This window comes from Pituophis catenifer, unplaced genomic scaffold (assembly GCF_029215685.1).
Source record: "Pituophis catenifer annectens isolate HBS135680 unplaced genomic scaffold, rPitCat1.0.hap2 SCAF_1, whole genome shotgun sequence".
NCBI classification, from domain to species: Eukaryota; Metazoa; Chordata; class Lepidosauria; order Squamata; family Colubridae; genus Pituophis; species Pituophis catenifer.
In genome coordinates this window covers 3649800-3671918 of record NW_027256881.1, presented here as the reverse complement: position 1 = coordinate 3671918, position 22119 = coordinate 3649800, and the positions used below count along the sequence as shown (strand labels likewise).

At 44.5% G+C, this 22119-nt stretch overlaps 2 protein-coding genes across 2 annotated transcripts in view; one reads left to right on the top strand and one right to left on the bottom strand.

Annotated features, from left to right (window-relative positions):
* USP32 (ubiquitin specific peptidase 32) overlaps positions 1-8735 on the bottom strand; it is a 223798-nt gene extending 215063 nt beyond the window's left edge. The window contains exon 1 of the mRNA XM_070932007.1: positions 8466-8735. Coding sequence (XP_070788108.1) covers positions 8466-8523 — 58 coding nt within the window. The 5' untranslated portion in view covers positions 8524-8735. The remainder of the gene's footprint in view (positions 1-8465) is intronic.
* Positions 8736-16858: 8123 nt separating this feature from the next.
* DHX40 (DEAH-box helicase 40) overlaps positions 16859-22119 on the top strand; it is a 37826-nt gene continuing 32565 nt past the window's right edge. Inside the window, exons 1-2 of the mRNA XM_070945143.1 lie at positions 16859-16913; positions 19982-20161. Of these exons, the coding sequence (XP_070801244.1) occupies positions 19996-20161 (166 nt within the window). The 5' untranslated portion in view covers positions 16859-16913; positions 19982-19995. The remainder of the gene's footprint in view (positions 16914-19981; positions 20162-22119) is intronic.

Sequence of the window (22119 nt, the reverse complement as noted above, 5' to 3'; positions counted from 1 at the left end):
TACACAATGAGTCCCCCCAAAAACCATTTTATTGTAACATCTGAGAATTACGTTCATTCCCAGCTGAGTCCCAATTAGTTGCAAAACAAGTCCTTCGGAAGAAGTCCTTCGGGATAATCACCAACCTTTTATCTTCTTTAGACACCCTGCCAAAGACCTTACTTGGCAAAGCCCCACAAAGAAGCAAAGAAGAGATGCTGACTGGAAACAGAGTTAGCAACGTTGCTTTCCTGCAAAAGGCCCAAGTGCCTTTGTTTCTCTTTTAAGCCTTCTGGGAGGGACCAATCATCTCCTGGCCTTACTCCCGAGTTGTCCCTTTTGCTTTAGCTGCTCTTGCCTTCTGGCAGTTCTGCTCATGTGTGTGCTAGGAACAGGCTCCTCCTGTTCCTCTGCCTCTCTGCTGTCCGACTCTGGGGGCTCCGGAGTCCGCGCATCACTCCCAGATGGCCCTGGCCCCATCTCTGCCTCCGACGCAGAGCCCTCGTCCGGGCCTTCCCCAGACTCCAGGACTGGCCCATGTTCCTCCCCAGCCTCCTCACTGTCCGACTCTGCTGCCAGCTCCACAGGCTGCTGGCAGACCACAACAATGCCTAAAGTGGGACTAGAACTCACAGCCTCCTGGTGATTGGCCCAGTCACTCAGTTGTCTTTCATGCCTAAGGTGGGACTAGATCTCACTGCCTCCTGGTGATTGGCTCAGTCACTCAGCTGTCTTTCATGCTTAAGGTGGGACTAGATCTCACTGCCTCCTGGTGATTGGCTCAGTCACTCAGCTGTCTTTCATGCTTAAGGTGGGACTAGAACTCACTGCCTCCTGGTGATTGGCCCATGGTCACCCAGCTGTCTTTCATGCCTAAAGTGGGACTAGAATTCACAGCTTCCTGATGATTGGCCCAAAGTCACCCAGCTGTCTTTCATGCTTAAGGTGGGACTAGAACTCACTGCCTCCTGATGATTGGCCCAAAGTCACCCAGCTGTCTTTCATGCTTAAGGTGGGACTAGAACTCACTGCCTCCTGATGATTGGCCCAAAGTCACCCAGCTGTCTTTCATGCCTAAAGTGGGACTAGAAGTTACAGTCTCCTGGTTTCTAGACAGGTGTCTTGGTCTACAGGTGTAGACCAAACCTTAATTCCCAGTTTTAAACAACTACATCTGGTTTGTAAATAAAAGGACAAAAGTGACTAATCTATCCAAAGAGTAAGTTGATCTCAGACACACTGGATGGACACTTGTGATCCACACACACAAAAAGCACAACATCAACATCTGAAAAGCTTTGCTGTTTGGTTGCCTAGAAATTGATCTCCCTTGCCCCAGGAGACCAGCTATTTACAAGTCTGAGAAAATTAGCATTTTGGTATTTTTTTTTCTTCCTCTTCCTTTTCTTTGAATAATCGCCTCCTCGTGTAGTCTTGCCTGTAAACCTTCTGCCAATAAACATTATGACATCTTGGTTCCTCTTAAAGAAACAAGATATATGTTTCATAATGGAAACGGGCTGGATTTCAACATAGGGAAGTCTAAACTGAAGTTCAGCTCCAAACTTTTAATTGCAACAACTATTCATTCAGGAATGTTGCTCAAATTTGGCACAGCCATGTATTTATACTTGGGAAGAAAAACTTGGAAGCAATTAGCAACCACAAAAATGATTCAAAACCATCGCAAACTATATTTCAGTGAACTGTCACGCTTCCCTGCTTGGTCTAGCATTCTCAAAACCTGGCATCTTCCAGACGTAACTGAGATGACAACTCCCAGAATCGATCGTGATTTTGAAAAGGGGGCAGAACAGATTCAAATGTAAGCTGAAATGATTAACACGGCAGTGGCTTCTTGTCATCTGACCCCCAAGGTCCTAGGGCAGACAGCTTCAGCAAAGATACAGAAGCAAGCAGCTATGATATGCCAGAGAAAGCAACAGGCAAAAGAACGCAGCTCACATCATACAAGCACGGTTTCAGTTACTTTAAAAAAATGACAAGACGGCAGAAAAAGCCAGTATGGCTGCATATAAAACAGAAAATCTGGGTAAAGGACACACACACACATATCTATATATCTATATATCTATATATCTATATATCTATATCTATATCTATATCTATATCTATATCTATATCTATCTATCTATCTATCTATCTATCTATCTATCTATCTATCTATCTATCTAATGTGTGTGTGTGTGTGTGTGTGTATATATATAAATGTATGTATGTATGTATGTATGTATGTATGTATGTATGTATGTATTTCTCTTTAGCCAGGTTCTTCCTACGTAAACCAAGTTTTTATGCAGCCCTAGTTCAGTGAAATCCCAATCCACTAGTTTCTAGGCTTTTTTTCCAGCAGCCAGCAAGTTCCCTGCTGCCCATTGGGAGACTAAGGAGACTAAGATAGATCTATTTCGGACTTATAAGCCCTCATCAGTTAGCCACACCTTCATCCCATGTATCCTCCCTGTAAAGGTAGAGTATTTGTTTTCTTTTCTTTTCGTAGGTCTTTATGTGTATTTCTCTTTAGCCAGGTTCTTCCTACGTAAATATATATATATAAAGTGTTTTTCTATTGAGACACCTGGTCTGCACCTGCATGTGGGAGGGAGCATACTGCATCCCTTTTGCCTTTCAGCTCCAATCCAGGGACCCTCAAGCAGTCGCATTCACGACAAACGACTTTATACCAAATTTATATTTTGCTGATAAAGAAATAAAGGGAGACTAGTATAGATCTATTTCAAGCTATTTAGCTCTCATCAGCTAGCCATACCCTTACTTGAATCCGAACTTGGGCTGCCTGCATGTTACGCAGTTCTATTAACCTCTGGGCCACAAGTTCTCCTCCCTCCATCAGCTTGAGTCAGGGGAGAAATTAAGTGTTTTTCTATCGAGACACCTGGTCTGCCCCAGCACGTGGGAGGGAGCATACTGTATCCTTTTTGCCTTTCAGCTCCAATCCATTATTTCTTTATCAGCGAAATATAAATTTTATTATATATATATATATATATATAAATACACACACACACATATAATGTCCTATATATATAATGTCCTATATATATATAATGTCCTATATATATATATATATATATATATATATATATATATATATATATATATATATATATATCAAAGGCAAAGCTAAAAAACAGAGGATAGCTACTTGACAATAATACTTGTGAAACAATCTTGGAATATTAGCTGACTACAAATTGAGTATGAGTCAGCAACATGGCTGCAAAAAGATATGCAGACACCAGAGAAAGAAAGGGTGTCACATTATTGAAAGCAATGGTTCCAAGTTTGGGTTAAAGATCATTTTAAATATTGTGTCCAGTTCTTGGCACTAAACTGTAAAGAAAGGTTCAGACAAACTGCAGTAGGTTTGACAAAGGCCAACAAGAATAAACAAGATTAGTTCAACAACAACAAAAAACCCACAGTCAATTTTAAATCATCTTTTAGTGCTACCGGTAATACGCGTTGTTTATCTTGATTTTTATTGATCGTAAGCCACCTAGAGTTGCTTCTAGGCAAGATGGTTGGCATATTACTTACTTATTAGCTAGTCAGTCAGTCAGTCAATGATAGATAGATGAGAGAGATGAGAGAGAGAGAAAGAGAGATGAGAGAGAGAGAGAGAGACAGAGAGAGAGAGAGAGAGAGAGAGAGAGAGAGAGGGAGACCGTGTTTCCCCAAAAATAAGACTGGGTCTTATATTAATTTCTGCTCCAAAAGACGCATTACGTCTTATTTTCTGATTAGGTCTTATTTTGGGGGAAATACAGTATATTTAGTACAGATGCACCCATCTGGCTGACAGTCTTAACTGGGGCTTATTTTGGGGGTAGGGTTTATATTACGAGCATCCTGAAAAATCCGGTTGGGTCTTATTTTCGGGGAAACAGGATAGACAGACAGACAGACAGACAGACAGACAGACATAGATATAGATATAGACAGACAGACAGACAAACATTGAAGGCCCTGACTGTACTTAGCCTTGAGAAAGCTGAGAAGGGATAGGTTAGTTCTCTCCAAATCGCTCAAAGGATATTATACAGAAGCTGCCCGGGACTTCCTTAATTTCAGAAGGCAAGTTACCAAATCTAAAATAAGTCAGAGAAAGTCAGATTCCAATTGAATTTTATATATATATATATATATATATATATATTTTAAAAAGAGCAGTTTGACAGTGAACTGACCCAGAGAGTTGACAGCTTCCCTTCACATTCAGAGAGGTTAGGCAGCCATCCACGGGTGATGCTTTAATTGGAAGACCTGCACCACCAATGGATTGGACCCAGTGGCCTAGAATGTTTACGTGGAAAGAAAAGCTTTGCTAAGGCCTGTCATGCGTACTCCACCCAGGTCACACTCCGGCAGCATAAATCAGTGGATAAAAGGTTTGCAGCAAAAATGCAGCGGAGTTCACTGCCAGCCTCCAACATCACAGCTCATCTAATACCCATAAGCCCACCACCAGCACCACAGAGGCTTAATCGAAAGAAAGAAAGGATATAAAAGAGAGAAGTGTGTTCTAGCCAAGACGGATGATGAATGGACCAATGCCAAAGAATGCTTCAGTTCAGAAGTCTGAAGCTAGTTGCTCTTCAATGCCTTCAAGGTCTTCCAGGAAAGATCAAGGTGCCATCTGAAGGCACAAACAGGTCCATGACCTTGTTGTTAAGAACAGAAAGACACTTGGTGGCTCCGCGGCTAAGACGCTGAGCTTGTCAATCAGGAAGGTCGGCAGTTCGGCGGTTCGAATCCCTAGTATACGTCTCCTGCGTGAGCAGGGGGCTGGACTAGATGACCTCCAAGATCCTTTCCAACTCTGTTACTGTTATACGTCATGCTGACCTTAGTTGCTCCGTGGCAGAAACACCTTTTAAGGTGATCACCAGCACCTTGAGTTGTACCTGCAAGCGGACTGGCAGCTCTAACAGAAGAGGTGATACAAGGGCAAATCAGGTGGGAAGGCAGGGCACGTTACGGGGTCCCATCCATTAAAGATTGCCACCGGACCACGAAAGAAGGCCTTCTTGGTGGTGGCCCCCTTCTCTATGGAACATCATTCCCCGCGGGATTCAAGTTGCTCTCCACCCTGTTGCTTTTCTGGAAGGCCCTAAAAATGTGGTTTTTTCAGTGGGTCAGGGGACCCCCCCCCCAAATGGACACAAGGCCCATCAACTGGCTGATTTGTGTTGTTTTTGCCATGGGGGGGGAGTGTACAGGTACGTGTTTATGGGTTTTTATTCTATGGATTTTTAAAATGTTGTTTTGATAAATAAAAACACAAGGCCGAACTGCTCCAGACCTTCGTGCCTGCAAGGGGGCAGCCCAACAGCAATTTGCAGAGGGCCTTTGTCACTCTCCCCAATGACTCCAGAATTCAGTTAGAGGGGCATCCTGGTAGGATGAAAACCCTCTGTCCAGTCATGATCCAGCACTCCATTCTCTCTCTCTCTCTCATCAACATCCTTTTCTCACTTACTCCTGTTGGGAGAAATGTCCATCTGGGTTCCGTTCCAAGTGGGGAGAAAGACACTGGAAACATGGAGACTGATTGGAAAGATGGTTTTTAATGGTGGATAGGACCACATGGTTTGAGGTCCTGGGCAAAAATGGCACATGGAGGAGAGAGAGAGAGAGAGAGAGAGAGAGAGAGAGAGAGAGAGAGATTGATTTATACCCTCTATTTGGATTTGAATTTGAGATTGTATTCTGATTGGTTGTCAGACTCCCATAGGGCCATGCAGGGGTAACTGTGTAGGTTGTCTTTTGAGTCCCAGGCTTGGTTGAGCCTTGCTGGGTGATGCAATCTCCCCAGGTGCCATGTGATGAGTTCTCCTTGCTAGATGGGTAGAGGGCTAATCCTCTCTTTATTGGATCTTTGGTGAAGGCATTTGCTTATGAATAGACCTAGCTATCTCCTTATCTCTTAAGTGCTGACATCTGCTGTGGGCTATTGAGGAGGGTGGGGGCTATTAAGAGTGAGTCTGCTTCCTGCCTAAAAAAACACATTTCTCCATTTCTCATCCAGGGAGGTATAATATTCTGCCTTTTTAATATTTCCTAGAATATTTCATTCTTCTAGAAGAGGGGTGGGTGCTAACTTCCTACACTCCTTTTTTTCTTAACACACAGACACACATTTATCCCCATCTCTGTTCAGCAATATCCCCCACTACATCTGTTGCTAACTGGTGGCCTATCATACCATATCTGCTTCACCCCGCCTTCCTGCCAGTCCCCCTGCTTCCAGGAACTTCATCCCCATCGGGGAAGTTCAAAGCTGGACTTCTGCTTTTGATACAATGCCCACCAGAGCCTCCCGCTTCCCCCCAAAGCAGAATTAGCCTGTTCCTCTCCAGCTGCTTAATAACTGCTATGGCTGTGAAGCTGGAACACGCCATCCCGGAGTGACACAACAGCTACCCACTTGGACTAAGAGGGAGCCTGCGTGTTTCCTCTCATTGGCAGCTGTGAGTCGATCCACTCCTCGTGTCTCCACGACTGGGATGATTTGACATGGGGCCCCTGAATGAAATCCACCATTCTCCCTATTCTAACCTCAAGTTACCTCTTGAACATTTTTTTTTTTTAAAAAAAGCACCCGCTGGAGGGGAAGGACATTTCTCTTCCTTTGAGCCAGGCTCTGAAACCCAGACTCTGGACTAGAAGACCTCCAAAATCCCTTCCAACTCCATGAATGCAATGTAATGGCTTGCACTCCTGCAGGCTCAAGTGCCATTTATCATCTCAAGGACCTCCAGACCGCTATCACGGCCACACTTTGAGCCTCGGGAACCTAACACAGATCATCACAGCATCGGTTTTTTTGAGGGATGTATCGAAAGCACTTCTATCCCCCCAAGGGCTGGAAACCGGCTTCCAGAGGGGCTAAGAGATAAACAAAAGGAGACAGCCTGTGCCCGCAGGCTTGGCTTGCGGCGTAAAAGGAGATGACACACAAGGAAAACAAGTGGGGAAGAAAAGAAGGAAACAAGAAAACTGAGCAGCTAATTCTTAAGATTATGCCGCTCTTATAAATGGCCTGTTGTAAGGCACGTAAGTTGTTTTGTGTGCTTTTAAGTATTTTTTATTAGGTGCGATCGCTCAATATTCCACTACACGGTAGCTAATAACACCGTTAATAAGCAACCAATAATAACCACCAATAAAACAAACCAGCAAATACCAGATTAAAGAGATTTTCTTCCAAGGGACCTTACCATACGGCAGTGGCTGTAATCACAGCAAGATCTGTCCTATACTCTGCAATACACCAAGCATAGGAGTAATTAACATATATATGAATATCTAGCCCTTTCAAGTATCTGTACAAGTATTTTATCTCAGCACTCATCTGAGCAATAAACCCTCCGTTCCCTAAGGGGTCATCAATCATAGTCTCTTCTTGGCCATGCAAGCTTCATTCCAAGACCTAATCAACATCTATAGTCACTCCCCCACCCCATAAAAACCTGAAGAAGGGCAGGTCCAACAGCCACACCAGCCATCATAGCAACCTTAATCCTGGTCCCCCTACAGCCAGGTTCCAACAAACAACTTTTGAAGTTACATGCCTAAGGTGTGTCCTTAACCGTTCTGTAAATCCCAAAAGGCAAACTGGATTTTTTTCCCCCCTTGAAAACATCTCGCTTCTCATCCGAGAAGCTTCTGAAGAATGAACTGAAGAAGCTTCTTGGATGAGAAGCGAAACGTTTTCAAAGGGGGGGGAAAAACGAATAAGAAAGTCCAGCTGCCTTTGGAACAACCATGATTGAAAACATTCAACCTTTTAACCAGCTCCAACCACAACCAAACAAGGATAACCTGTCCACACCCATCCACAACGTCCCCCCTTGCACAACAGTGATGGTACCCCCGTGCCCCCCAACATCCACCGAGGACCACAGGTCCACCCCATACATCCCACTATTCCACATCCTGAGATGCCAAACACTGCAGCCTCTCTCTCCCTCTCCAGCAATGCTACCTTGGCCCACCCCAAGTCCTTCCCCACGGCTGCCCTCCCCCAGCCCCCTCTCCATCTCCTCTGCTACCCAACCCCCCCCACCTTCCCCACTTGATGGGCTCCAGGTTAAATCTCCACCTCCCCATCATCTCATCTGCCAGTCTGCCAAGGTTAGAAAGCCCCCAATAAGACCCCAGCTAGGTTGGCCACGGATGATGAGAGCTGTGCTCCATCCCCAGGGGGCGAGAAGGCAGCCCCCTCCACTCCCCTAAGGTCCTCCCCTTTTTGGCCTGCCTGCTTAGCCCCGCCCACACGGAGAGGTCGCTGCTCCCTGCCAACCCGGCGCCCCTCCATATCTCTCTCTCTCTCTCTCATTTGCATATTGTATTAGCATGCCCGCCGCCGGAGCCAATCAGGGCGCTCCGAACGCTCGTTTGCATACCCGCCTCCTCGGCGGCCCGCCCTCCCCACTCACCCCTCCGCAGGGCCTCGTCGTAGGTGAGGAAGCCGATGCGCGACTCCTTGTTGCCCATCGCGGTCTCCTCAGTCCATGGCGGACGCCGCCGCCCGTGCCCCGCAAACAGTCGCTGGCCTCAGGCGGCTGCCGCCGTCGCGGCCCGCCGGTTCGCCCTGGACTAGCAGCCGCCGCGGCCGCCGCAACAGCAGCGCCGCCCCCGCCGACTCCTGAGGAAGATGTTCGCCTCAGCTGCTGCCGCCGGCGCCGCCGCCGCCACCTCCATTCCGAATCACGTGACGTCGCCAATTAACTGACCCCTCCTCTTCTTTCAAAGCTCGGCCCCGCCCCCTGGCGTGTCACTCGTCCGTCCCTCCCCCTTCTTCCCACCCACCCCCCTCCAGTCGGAGAACGAGGTGTTCTTGCCAGCCCTCACTTCCGGTGCGAGGTCAACCGCGCGCGCCGTCAGGCAGGCGGTGCGCATGCGCTAGAGTTAGACTCGCGCTGAGGCGAAATTCCTATCCTTCCCCCCCCCCCCGTTTGTTGTTTTTTTTTTATGCTCTATTTGTTTTATTTATATAATAATCAATTTTCATCAGACTGTGCGGTCTGGCTACAGTTATGTTTAAATTTATTCATTTATTTATTTAAATTTTTATACCGTCCTTCTGGTGCACAGCCAACAATAAAACACATATATCCATAAAATTTAAAAAAAACAGTTTAAAAACATATTAAATAATTTAGCCCCAAAATTATTAAAAACTAAACAAACCATTAAAATCCATGTGTAAGCCAGCCCAGCTTGTTGAAACAATAAATGTCTTGAGGGCATAATAGGCATAATACACATCTTTGTTGTATTCATCACCATAATATTGATAATATAATAATACTTCTTCTTTAACAACTCTCCACTTTAACATTTCTTCTTTTTATATTTCCTCCTTTCTAACTTCTGTTGTCTAGCCATTGATAAAATATGTCCCATATCAAAAAAATATTCAGTTTCTTCTTTATCCTTAATAGTAAGCGTTAGTCCAGGGGTCGGCAACCTTAAACACTCAAAAGAGCCATTTGGACCCGTTTCCCACAGAAAAGAAAACACCGGGAGCCACAAAACCCTTCCCGTGCCTGACTGTTTCTTGAGCAGCCACAAAACTAGCATATGTAGTTGAATTAAACGTTCTGTTTTCTTCTGAAACTTTTCTTTTCTTGGATTTATCCATAGGGGTTGAAAAGCTCATTAAATCGCGTGGTCGGCGGGTGTCGTCCATTGGCGGTCGTGCATATTTTGAGTGACAAGGAGCCGCAGCAGAGCGGTGAAAGAGCCACATGCGGCTCCAGAGCCGCAGGTTGCTGACGTCTGCATTAGTCTATCCATTTCTGCGCATTCTAATATTTTCTTAATTACATTCCCCTCGACGGGATCTCAATCATTTTTCCATTGTTGCGCAAATACAATTCTAGTTGCAGTTAGTATATGTAGTCTTTTTATTTATTTGTTTGTTTTAAAATCTATAATATTGAATGTTTTTCATTGTTCTTTTTATTGTTTTTTTAAAGAACTGTTGGTGGAAATCTTTTCTCCGTTCCTTTTTCAACTTCTCTGATTTGGCAAATATAGGGGGGGTAGGAATAATCTACAGAACAGAATACAGAATACAAGAGTTGGAAGGGATCTTGTAGGTCATCTAGTCCAACCCCACCCGCCCCCAAGCAGGAAACACTGCCTACACCATTTCTGATCGATGGCGGATGTCATAAATAGCTGGAAATTCACCTCAGAATTTCCCAGAGCATTTGAGAAATAAATATATTCTGTGTGGGCCCTGTCAAATTTATACAGGGACATCAGCGATAACGGTTCTTGTGCTAGAGAGATGTATCTATATATGTAGATGTATTTAATTGTATGTTAATGTTTGTAGTTTATGCTTTTACTTGGCTGTTCACCGCCCTGAGGCCTCAGGGAGAAGGGCGGTATACAAATTTAAAAATAAATAAATAAATAAATAAGTATGTGCACATAGTCCTTGACTTACAGCAGTTCGTTTAGTGACCATTTTGAAGTTACGACGGCACTGGAAAAAAGTAACATGACCATCGAAGCATTCCCGTAGTCATGTGATAAAAAATTTGGAGGCCGGCAACTGACTCATAGTTATGACGGTCGCAGTGTCCTGGGGTCATGCGATCCCCTGTTGCAACCTTCCAACAAGCAAAATCAAAAAGGGAAGCCAGATGGTGGCAATTGTTCTAACAGTGAAGATGATTAACCAGTGGAACAGCTTGCCACCAGAAATTGTAGAGGCTTCATCACTGGAGGTTTTCAAGAAGAGACTGGACAGTCACCTGTCTGAAATAGTATGTAGGGTCTCCTGCTTGAGCAGGGGGTTGGACTAGAAGACCTCCAAGGTCCCTTCCAGCTGATTCTGATCCTCACTATCAGGAAATTGCTCCTTAGTTCTAAATTGCTTCTCTCCTTGATTAGTTTCCATCCATTGCTTCTTGTCCTGCCTTCAAGGGCTTTGGAGAAGAGGTGGAAACCCTCCCCTCTTCTTTGGGGCAGCCCTTCAAATATTAGAAGACTGCTACTGCAATATATTTTCTGTTCTTTCTCAAAAGGGTTACAGTACTGGATTTAAATGACTTTCGGTTGGAAACCTGAAGTGTGTTTCTCTCGATTTTAACCTTCCCTTTGCACTGATCCAAAAATAGCCCCTCCCCTCCAATCATGCTCTCATCATGTGACATGATGGAGGACAGCTGGTACTGTCTATCCTTCTATAGAAATAATAATATAGAGTTACCCACAAGTGCCTAAACCAAAATATAATTTCCTTCTTGTGTTCTTTCTATAAAAAAAACATAGATATGCATCCCTTGGGTGGGGGGGGGGATTCACTGTCTCCATCTAAAACCATGCAGAGTTTTAATTGCAATTTCGAAGCCCACCAATTTAACCTCTATAATGTTTTCATAGCAAGTATTTGGCAACAATTGGTGAGAAGCATCTCGACCATCTACCCACGGAGGAGCCCATAGAAATAATAATAATAATAATAATAATAATAATAATAATAATAATAATAATAATAATTATTATTATTATTATTATTATTATTATTATTTTATTTCTATACCGCCCTTCTCCCGAAGGACTCAGGGCGGTGTACAGCCTATTTAAAAACACAAGACAAAACATCAATTAAAATTTAAAAAAAAAATTAAAAATTAAAAATATAATAGAGGATAGAGTGTACCCAAAGGTTCCCATTAGAAGATATTTTTTTGTTCTAGAACCAGGGGCGAAATCCAGCAAGTTCTGACAAGTTCTGGAGAATCGGTAGCGGAAATTTTGAGCAGTTCAGTGAACCACCTCTGGCTGTCCGCAGAGTGGGGTGGGAATGGAGATTTTGCATTATCCTTCCCCCAGGAGTGGGGTGGGAATGGAGATTTTGCAGTAATCTTCCCCTGCCACGCCCACCAAGCCACACCAAACCCACCAAGCCACACTCACAGAACTGGTAGTAAAAAAATTGGATTTCACCACTGACTAGAACTTATGGCAACTTGATCACTCTCTACTTTAGGGTTTCTGTAACTTGAGGCTGTGTGGACTTCAACTCTCAGAAGACCCATAATTCTGGGAGTTGGAAGTCCCCATCTCTTAAAATGATCAAGTTTGAGAAATGCAGCTGTGCATCTTACAATCTGTATTCTGAATATTGTATCTGTTCTACCTGTGTGGCTCATAAGAGTTGACAACAACTGGATGGCTTGTAATTGGTCCATCAAAAAAAGTAAAATATATCATTGAACATACAACACATCCTATCATAGTCATTGGTCTTTTTATTATCTTGATAGATTGCCATTGTTGGAAGAAATGTTCATCTGGGTTCAGTTCCAAGTGGGAAGAAAGACACCATGGAAACAGGGAGGCTGATTGAAAATATGGTTTAATGGTGGACAGGATCACATGGTTTGAGATCCTGGGCAATCGAGCGCAAAGGTGAGAGAGAGAGAAAGAGATTTATACTGTCTCTTGGGCTTTGAACTTGCTTCCTGTTCCTGTGAAAGAAATGTATTCTGATTGGTTGTCAGACTCCCATGGGGCCATGCAGGGGTAACTTTGTAGGTTGTCTTGAGTCCCATACTTGGTTGAACCTTGCTGGGTGATGATGTAATGAAGAGGGTTTTTGGGCAATTCCTATTATGGCTTAATGGCTTTGTCCTGGTTTGGATCTTGAGTGAGGGCTAATCCTATCACCCTGAAGCTGAAGGTCTTTTCTTTTGTAGATAAGCTGGCACCAAAATATCTGCTGGGGTTGAGTTTCTGTGTCCCTTAAGATTTCTATTTCTCTTTTGGGGGAAATATTCTGCCTTTTTAATACTTCCTAGAATATTTCATTCTTCTAGGAGAGGGGTGGGTGCTAACTTTCTACACCATTTTATAAATGAATGAATTAGGGGACTGGAGGTTAAAACATACAAAGAACCGTTGCAGGAATTGGGCCTGTCTAAAGAACAGATGCGGGAATTCGCTATGTCAAGTCTAGTGAAAAGAAGGACCAGGGGGTGACATGATAGCAGCCTTCCAATGTCTCAGGGGCTGCCACAAAGAGGAGGAAGTTAGGCTATTCTCCAAAGCACCTGAAGGCAGGACAAGAAATGACGGATGGAAACTAATTAAGGAGAGAAGCAACCTAGAACTAAGGACAAATTTCCTGACAGTGAGAATAATTAATAATGCTGTAATGGACGTAAGTATAAAAAATGGTCATAAGTCACTTTTTTCAGTGTCATTGTAACTTTAAATGGTCGCTAAATGAATGTTTGTGAGTCAAGGAGTACTGTATGAATTGAAAAATCATATGGGTATTTCCTCATCTATTTATTGTCATTTCCAGCATAGATGCAAACCGTCATGATGAAAGGGTGAGAAATGCTTGTCTCTCAACACTGAACATGAGAATATAAATCATATGGGTCTCATCATCATGTTGCAAGGCAGGGCTCATCGTGACCTCCTCCCTTTGCTTCCTACCCCTCCCAGATACTCAGTAGCCCTGAAAAAATGATATTTTATTGAAAGCTGGGATTTTCCCAACTGCAAGGAAGCATTTTGTTTAAACCATGTCAATCGTCTTTTAGCACCTCTGCTGGTTCTCACAGGCATCTCTGAGCAAATGGAGAACTGAACTTGGGATAACAGAGGAAGTTTCTAAGGGGAGACTTGCAGAGAAGATGACACGGTCCCGAGAAACAAGGAAGGGTGAGAAAGAAACTCAAGAGAAGAGCTGCTTGATTTTGTATAATACTAGAATTACAAGATCCAGAGTTATGACCACAAGCGGGACTAGAATTTTCATTGCAAAGCCAAGGTGGTTGTTAAGTGAGTCATGCCCGACTTTATGTGTTTTTTTTGGCCACTGTGGTTAAGCACATCACTGCAATCTCTTAACAAATCACGTGGTCATTAAGTGAATCTGGCTTCCCAGATCATTAAGCGAATCTGACTTTGTTTGCTGGAAGCCGTCAGGAAAGGTCATAAATGATGATCACCTGAGCCCAGGATCCTGCAGCTGTCATAAATACCTGCCAGTTGCCAAGCCCCTGTATTTTAATCACATGACCATGGAGACAATTGTAAATGTGACGACCAATTCACATAAGAACTGAAGTTGGCTTAACAAGAGCCTTGGTAGTACAGTGGTCTAAAGCACCGTTATTAAGACCAGCTGCCTGCAATTACTTCAGGTTCGAATCTCGCCAGGCTCAAGGTTGACTCAGCCTTCCATCCTTTCTAAGGTAGGTAAATTGAGGACCCAGTTGTGCTGGCAATAAGCTGACTTTGTATAAATATACAAAAGGATGAAGGCTATTGCTTAGCGCATTGTAAGCCGCCCTGAGTCTCTGGAGAAGGGCGGCATATAAATCAAATTAAAAAAAAAAAAAAACTACAGCAAAACAGGCCAATCCTTGAGCTGATTGAAAGGTGAGAATTCAACGCTGTCCTTTTATCACGGCAATTCAGAGCCTTTCTGCCACGTGGCAAGAAATTTGCCTTAGGTTCTGTGACGTTGTATAAATCTGGAGAAAAAGTGAGAATTAATTTGTGAGAACGTACGGCCATGCTCGGAAAATCTTATCCAGGTGTATTCAGCTTGTATCTTTTCTTGCCATTCGCCCTTTGCTTTGCCGGTATGTTTGCTCTGGAATCTCACGTAATGGAAAGTGGTCATAAGGCAGAATTCGACTTGCCATTTTATTTTTAAGCAAACATTTTCACTGCAAACTGATAAGATTAACTCCAGGAAGTTTTACCAGTGATAAAGGCAACCTGCAAATCAACAGGGCGGGGAAGGATTTTCTCTCCTTCTTGTTTGTCTTTGGGAGTGATTTTTCAAGCAAAGTTCAGAAAACACAACCGCACACCATATTTTGTGCTTAGGGCCGTGTTTCTCATCCTTAGAAACTTGAAGCCGTGTGGACTTCAACATCCAAGATTCCCTAGGCAGCTACTTCCAGGTTTTGGCAAAACCAGTAAGGCATACTGTGGTTTATTCTTAGGCAGGGATGGGCAGCTATGACAACTTTACGACCAACTCCCAGAATTCCTGAACCAGTCATGCTGGCTCAGGAATTCTGGCAATTGAAGTCCCCAGGTTTTTAAGTTGCTATCGTTGCCTAGCCCTTCCTTAGGTGTAGTAGGAACCCAGGCAATGGCTCAATTCACATAACTGCCTGACCCATGCTTGGCTTACTGATATTTTTTTGTAAAATCATCCACAGCTGGCCTGGTTTGCTCAAACTTCAGTGAATCTGTATTTCTGGGAATTCTGGGAGTTGAAGTCCACACATCTTCCAGTGGCCAAGATTGAGAAACGGAGCCCTAAGTGTCAGCAAAGCATATCCTTTTCTGCCCTCTAGTGGTCAGTTCATAATTTTACAGCCTTTTTATGGCAGCCCTCGATTGGGGTTCAGTTGCTAAATTGTATCCGAATCTTTGCAACCCCATAGAGCAGTGGTCACCAACCGGTGGTCTGTGGACCACTGGTGGTCTGTGAGAAAATTTTGGTGGTCCACAGAAAAATTATTTGCATTTTTTATATTGCACTAAATCAGGGGTCCTCAAACTATGGCCCCTGGGCTGGATACGTGCAATGAACGGTTGTGTTGCTGCAGAGAGTCTCCCCTTTCGGGGTCTTCTTGTGTCAGTCGGAGGGGGGCAGAAATTTGAACTTGGGGTCTGCTTCAGCCTCCTGGAATGGGGCTTTGGGTGAAGGCTGGATGGATGGAAGTGCCTCTGGTGACGAAGAGCCGGAGGGCCTTGTTCCAGTGGGACTGCATCATGGCCTAGAACTGACTGACCATCTGAGCCCGCTGAGCCTCCAGGCGCCAGTACCTGGCCTTGCACTCCCGCAGGTCTTCCCTCTGCTTGGAAAAATCTATGCTCCTAGTCCTCAGTGAAGTGCTTCTGCTAAGCCTCCTTCTCGGTCAGATCCAATTTGAACTGAGCTGTTTTGCCAACTCTTTCTCATGGTGGCTCCTTAGCTCCAACACTTCGGCTCCCAGCATCCCCCAGCCAGTATCTTAAAGGTCTGTGGACTTCAACTCCCAGAATTCCACAGCCAGCTTTGTTTTTCAGATGAGTGGGCTTCAACTCCCAGCATTCCTTGGCTAGCCACCCACCCGTCTTAACATTGCCAGGAAAGAGTGCTGTAGAGTAGAGGGTCTCCAACCTTGGCCACTTTAAGACTTGTGGACTTCAACTCCCAGAATTCCTCAGCCAACTTTGCAACTTTAAGACTTGTGGACTTCAACTCCCAGAATTCCTCAGCCACCTTTGCAACTTTAAGACTTGTGGACTTCAACTCCCAGAATTCCTCAGCCAGCTTTGCAACTTTAAGACTTGTGGACTTCAACTCCCAGAATTCCTCAGCCAGCTTTGCAACTTTAAGACTTGTGGACTTCAACTCCCAGAATTCCTCAGCCAACTTTGCAACTTTAAGACTTGTGGACTTCAACTCCCAGAGTTGAAGCAAAGCTGGCTGTGGAATTCTGGGAGTTGAAGTCCACAAGTCTTAAAGTTGCCAAGGTTGGAGATCCCTGCTGTAGAGGGCAGTGGAGGATCGCAAATAGATCTGCTATCCTGTAATCGTGAGAACTCGGCCACTTTTTCAGCGTTCATTCACCTAATCGGTGCAATTGCTAAATCCCGGACTAGATTGATAGCAGATAATCAATCCCACCCTCCCTTTCTTCCTAAATCAATCAATCAATCAATCAGTTTCTATGACAGTCCAAAGTGCTACAGCTGATCACAAAAGAGGCGGGGCTAGACAGGTAGGTGGGGCTTGTGACGTCGGTTTCTGTGTGTGTGTGTGTGTGTGTGCTAACCACGTGCTCTCCAGGAGTCACGTGGCTGCTGCTCCTTATGGAAGGGCTGGCCTGCAAAAGGTAAGAAGGACTGTTTCCAGTGGGAAGGCGTTGCTGGCCGTGGAGGATGGGGAGTGTAGTACAGCACATGCGCAGGACGTCGGCTGGTGGGGGAGGTGAGGTGGTGCTCGGCTTAAGCCTCATGTTCCTTGGTTTGTGCTGTGATGCTATGGAACTACGTCTCCCAGCATGCCTCACCCAGAGTATTGCAATTATTATAGATTTCCCCCTCCCCTCTTTAAAATCACCAGGTTAATGTGTCCCTTTTCCCCTAATGCAGTTTCCCCAACTTGGGGAATTGTAAACTCTGTGCTAATAGTACTTTTGTTCCCTTTTTTTTGTTGCAAATCAGAAATGGTTGCAATACGACCAACCGGTTTCTGACTGTGCATGCATTTGGAAGTGCCTCCCTTTGCCTTTCGGTTTGTTTTGAGATGAGGTTAAGAGCTATGGGTGTATTGCCCCAACGGATTGCCCCTCGCATCGTCTGAAAATGCCTTCTGTGATCAATAGTACTGATGGAGTGTGGCACATTTAGTCAATGCTGCATAACGATGGAAACAAAAATGTTCCCAAAGGTGCTTTTTTTCCCCCAAGAGGCAACTGGGCTTTCTGGTTTTTCTTTGAAGACGTTTCGCTTCTTATCCAAGAAGCTTCTTCAGCTCTGACCGGATGGTGGGGAATGGAAGGATTTATATTTAATAGTAATAATAATAACTTTCTTGTCATTGTACGTGTATACACAGTATACTTATACAACAAAATTCACTGAACACCCAAAGACCAGATCCAACACACATATTAACAATCCATTATTAATATCCAAGACCTCCGTGCCTTCCGCTGTGCCCTTAAAACTTTCCTTTTCCAACGAGCTGGGCTGGCCTAACAAATTTTTTAAATGATTTTAAATTTGTTTGTCTTTTTAAATTTTGGGCCAAATTGAGATATTTCCTTTTAATCTGTCCTTAATGTATTTATTATGTGTTTTTATTTGGCTGTACACCACCCTGAGTCCCTAGGGAGAAGGGCGGTATATAAATTTGAACTAAAATAAAAAATAAAAAATAAATAAATAGGAGCCTGGTGGCGTAGCTGATTAAGCACTGTTACAGTGCACCAGCTGTCTGCAATTACTGCAAGTTCAAATCTCACCAGGCTCAAGGTTGACTCAGCCTTCCATCCTTTCTAAGGTAGGTAAAATGAGGACCCAGTTTGTGGGGGCAATAAGCTGACTTTATATAAATATACAAAAGTATGAAGGCTATTGCTTAACGCATTGTAAGCCGCCCTGAGTCTCCGGAGAAGGGCGGCATATAAATCAAAATAAAAAATAAATAAAATAAAATAAAAAAAATATAAACAATATTTATATTCCATTCCCTACCATCCGGTCAGAGCTGAAGAAGCTTCTTAGATAAGAAGCAAAACATCTTCAAAGAAAAAACGAGCAAGTCCAGTTACCTCCTGAAAAAACACCTTTGGGACAACTGTGAACTGAATGACTGAGAATCTCCATGGATGTAAAAAAAATAAAGACAAGGTGGCCTCGAGATCTCAAAAAAAGATGTTGAGACTTTGGAAAATGTTCAGAGAAGAGCAACAAAAATGATTAGGGGCCTAGAAGCTAAAACATATGAAGAACGGTTGCAGGAACTGGGTATGTCTAGTTTGATGAAAAGAAGGATTAGGAGTGACATGATAGCCATGTTCCAATATCTCAGGGGCTGCCACAAAGAAGAGGGAGTCAAGATATTCTCCAAAGCCCCTGAGGGCAAGACAAGAAGCAATGGGTGGAAACTAATCAAGGAGAGAAGCAACCTAGAACTAAGGAGAAATTTCCTGACAGTGAGAACAATTAACCAGTGGAAGTTGTGGGTGCCCCATCACTGAAGGCTTTTAAGAAGAGACTGGACAGCTGTTTATCAGAGATAGTACAAGTCTTCTGTTTGAGCAGGGTGTTGGACTAATAGATAACCTCCAAAGTCCTTTCCAACTCTGTTACCGTTTCTGTTTCTGCTTTTACCTGCAGCTGAACAATCTGAAAGTCAGGAAAACTAGCCGTAAAGAGTCCAAATTTTGCAAAAAGTAAGGTGCAATGTACAGTGACGCGGTGGCTCAGTGGCTAAGACGCCGAGCTTGTCGATCGAAAGGTTGGCAGTTCAGCGGTTCGAATCCCTAGCGCCGCGTAATGGGGTGAGCTCCCGTGACTTGTCCCAGCTTCTGCCAACCTAGCAGTTCGAAAGCAGGTAAAAAAAATGGAAGTAGAAAAATAGGGGCCACCTTTGGTGGGAAAGTAACAGCGTTCCGTGCACCTTTGGCGTTGAGTCATGCCGGCCACATGACCACGGAGACGTCTTTGGACAGCGCGGGCTCTTCGGCTTTGAAACGGAGATGAGCACCGCCCCCTAGAGTTGGAAACAACTAGCACATATGTGCAAGGGGAACCTTTACCTTTATCTAAGGTGTAATGTTGTGATTGGAACCCTGCACGTAAAAAGAAAAAAAAGTGGGCCTTTGTTTGCAAAGTTGTGCCTATTATTTTGCGCGCCACCTGCGCATGCACACACACACACACACACACACACACACACCACACACACACACCAGCCAGCTCAGTCACCCTGCTCTACAGAGAACCTTGGGCAGGTTTCATCATTTCCAAAGGACTTAACATTAACTTAACATTAATTAGAGCCTTGGTGGCGCAGCAGACTAAAGTGCTGTTAAGTAACACCAGCTGCCTGCAATTACTGCGAGTTCAAATCTCACCAGGCTCAAGGTTGACTCAGCCTTCCGAGGTAGGTAAAATGAGGACCCGGATTGTGGGGGTAATAAGCTGACTTTGTATAAAAAAGAACAGCGCTTAGGGGGGCCCAAAAGCCCTACTAAGCAGGTATATACAAAAGTATGAAGGCTATTGCTTAACGCATTGTAAGCCGCCCTGAGTCTCCGGAGAAGGGCGGCATATAAATCGAACCAATAAATAAACAATAAATAAAAATTAACAAATTTTTTTGTTAATTTTGGGATTCTTTTTATCGCTTAACCACACGTTTCTCCATTTTGCTCATGTTTTGTGCCCACAGAGCAACAACCCGAAATGCCGAAGGGAGGAAAGAAAAAAACTCCGAACTCTGCACAGCTGCCCATCAGCAAATTCCAAAGGAAATTAGTGGAGACTATTCAAGGCAACACATTTGTTGTGGTGACGGGTGAGACGGGAAGCGGAAAAACCACCCAACTTCCCAAATACTTGTTTGAAGAAGGTAAGAGCATGTATGCACGAGTGTATCCCACTTCCAAGATTCACGGGCGCGAGTAATTTCCAAGGTTTATATAGGAGAAGAGCAGGCAGAGTTGGGAGGGCGGAGTTAAGTGTGTCATTAGCTTAGAGTTATTAGATTGCCATAAACCTGTGATGGCGAACCTATGGCACGTGTTGCCCCAGTTTAGCTCTGCTGCGCATGCGCATGTACCTCCCGCCAGCCAGCTAGTCTTCAGGTCTCTACCGTGCATACATGGGGGGCAGGGGGTGTGTGGGGCTGTGCACGTGCAAGCACAAGTGGGGTGCCTGCAGGGGGGTGGGGCACATACATGGGCAATGTGCACATGCAGGGGGGGAATATGTGCAGTGGGCCACACACACATGCGTATGGGGGCGTGCAGGAACTCTGCACACATTGCATTTTGGGGATTTGGGCACATGCGTATTCGCATGTGCATGTATGCGCTTTGGCCACTCGGTCTAGAAAATGTTAGCCATCTGTTAAGGATATTCTTGGCTCATAACCGATGTTGTGGGTTATTGAGCAGAGTACCCTTTGAGTAAACGCATGAAAAGCGACTGGGAGTGGTTGTGAACAATCACAGTCAACTTATAAACACACTGAGTTGTTGTAGTCTTTTACTTTTAGAAAAAGTAATGCAAAATCCAAAAACAATCCAAGTCATACACAGATAAGACGAGAGTTAAAAGATCAATCCAGGGATATTTCAAGTACAAAGTCTTCTTACCAGTTGTGGTCATACACATTAAAACAGTTCTTCTTGAGTTTCAAAACAGGAACAAGTTCAATATCAAAACATTCAATAAATAGTAGAAAGCAACATGTAGCTTGATCAAACAGTGATCATGCAGAGAAATCATGTAGAGAGTTACAGCAAATAAACAGGCAAAATGGTGTAGTATCCACACAAGTATCCTGACTTCCCTTAAGTACATTGGCTACAGAGCTTAGCCAATCAGGATACAGGATGATGCAATACAGTCTTAAAGCAATATGATACCTTTCTGACTGCAAACTTAAATTGTTGGTTTATACATTGCCTGACCAACTAGTTAGACAAATAACCGTTTCCTAACACCATCACTGCACTAGATTCTTGTGTATGTATTTATTTATTTATTTATTTTAAATTTATATACCGCCCTTCTCCCTGAGGACTCAGGGCGGTGTACAGCCAGAATTAAAAAACATGAAATACAAATATTAAAAACAATTAAAATATATATAAATTTGGCCCAAAATTAAAAATACAAACCAATTAAACATTTAAAATTTCTTCTTAAGCCAGCCCGGCTTGCTGGAAAAAGTGGGTTTTAAGGGCACGGCGGAAGGCGCTAAGGTCTTGGATTCTCCTTATCTCTGGGGGCAACTGATTCCAGATGGTAAGTGCCCCCACAGAGAAGGCCCTCCCCCTGGGGGTCACCAGCCTGCATTGATTGGCTGATGGCACCCTGAGGAGGCCCTCTATGTGGGAGCGCACGGGACGATGGGAGGTCGTTGGTAGCAGCAGGCGGTCTCGAAGATAGCTAGGCCCGATGCCATGGAGCGCTTTAAAGGTGATAACCAGCACCTTGAAGCGCACCCGGAAGACCACTGGGAGCCAGTGCAGCTCGCACAGGAGCGGTGTTACATGGGAGCGCCATGCTGCTCCCATCACTACCCGCGCTGCTGCATTCTGGACCAGTTGGAGCCTCCGGGTGCTCTTCAAGGGGAACCCCATGTAGAGAGCGTTGCAGTAGTCCAGGCGAGAGGTGACGAGGGCATGAGTGACTGTGCACAGGGAATCCCGATCAAGAAAGGGCCGCAACTGGCGAATCAGGAGAACCTGACAAAAAGTCCCCCTGGCTACAGCCGTCAGATGTTCCTCCAAGGACAGCTGCCTATCCAGGAGGACTCCCAGATTGTGAGCCCTTTCAGTGGGGGCCAAAGACTCGCCC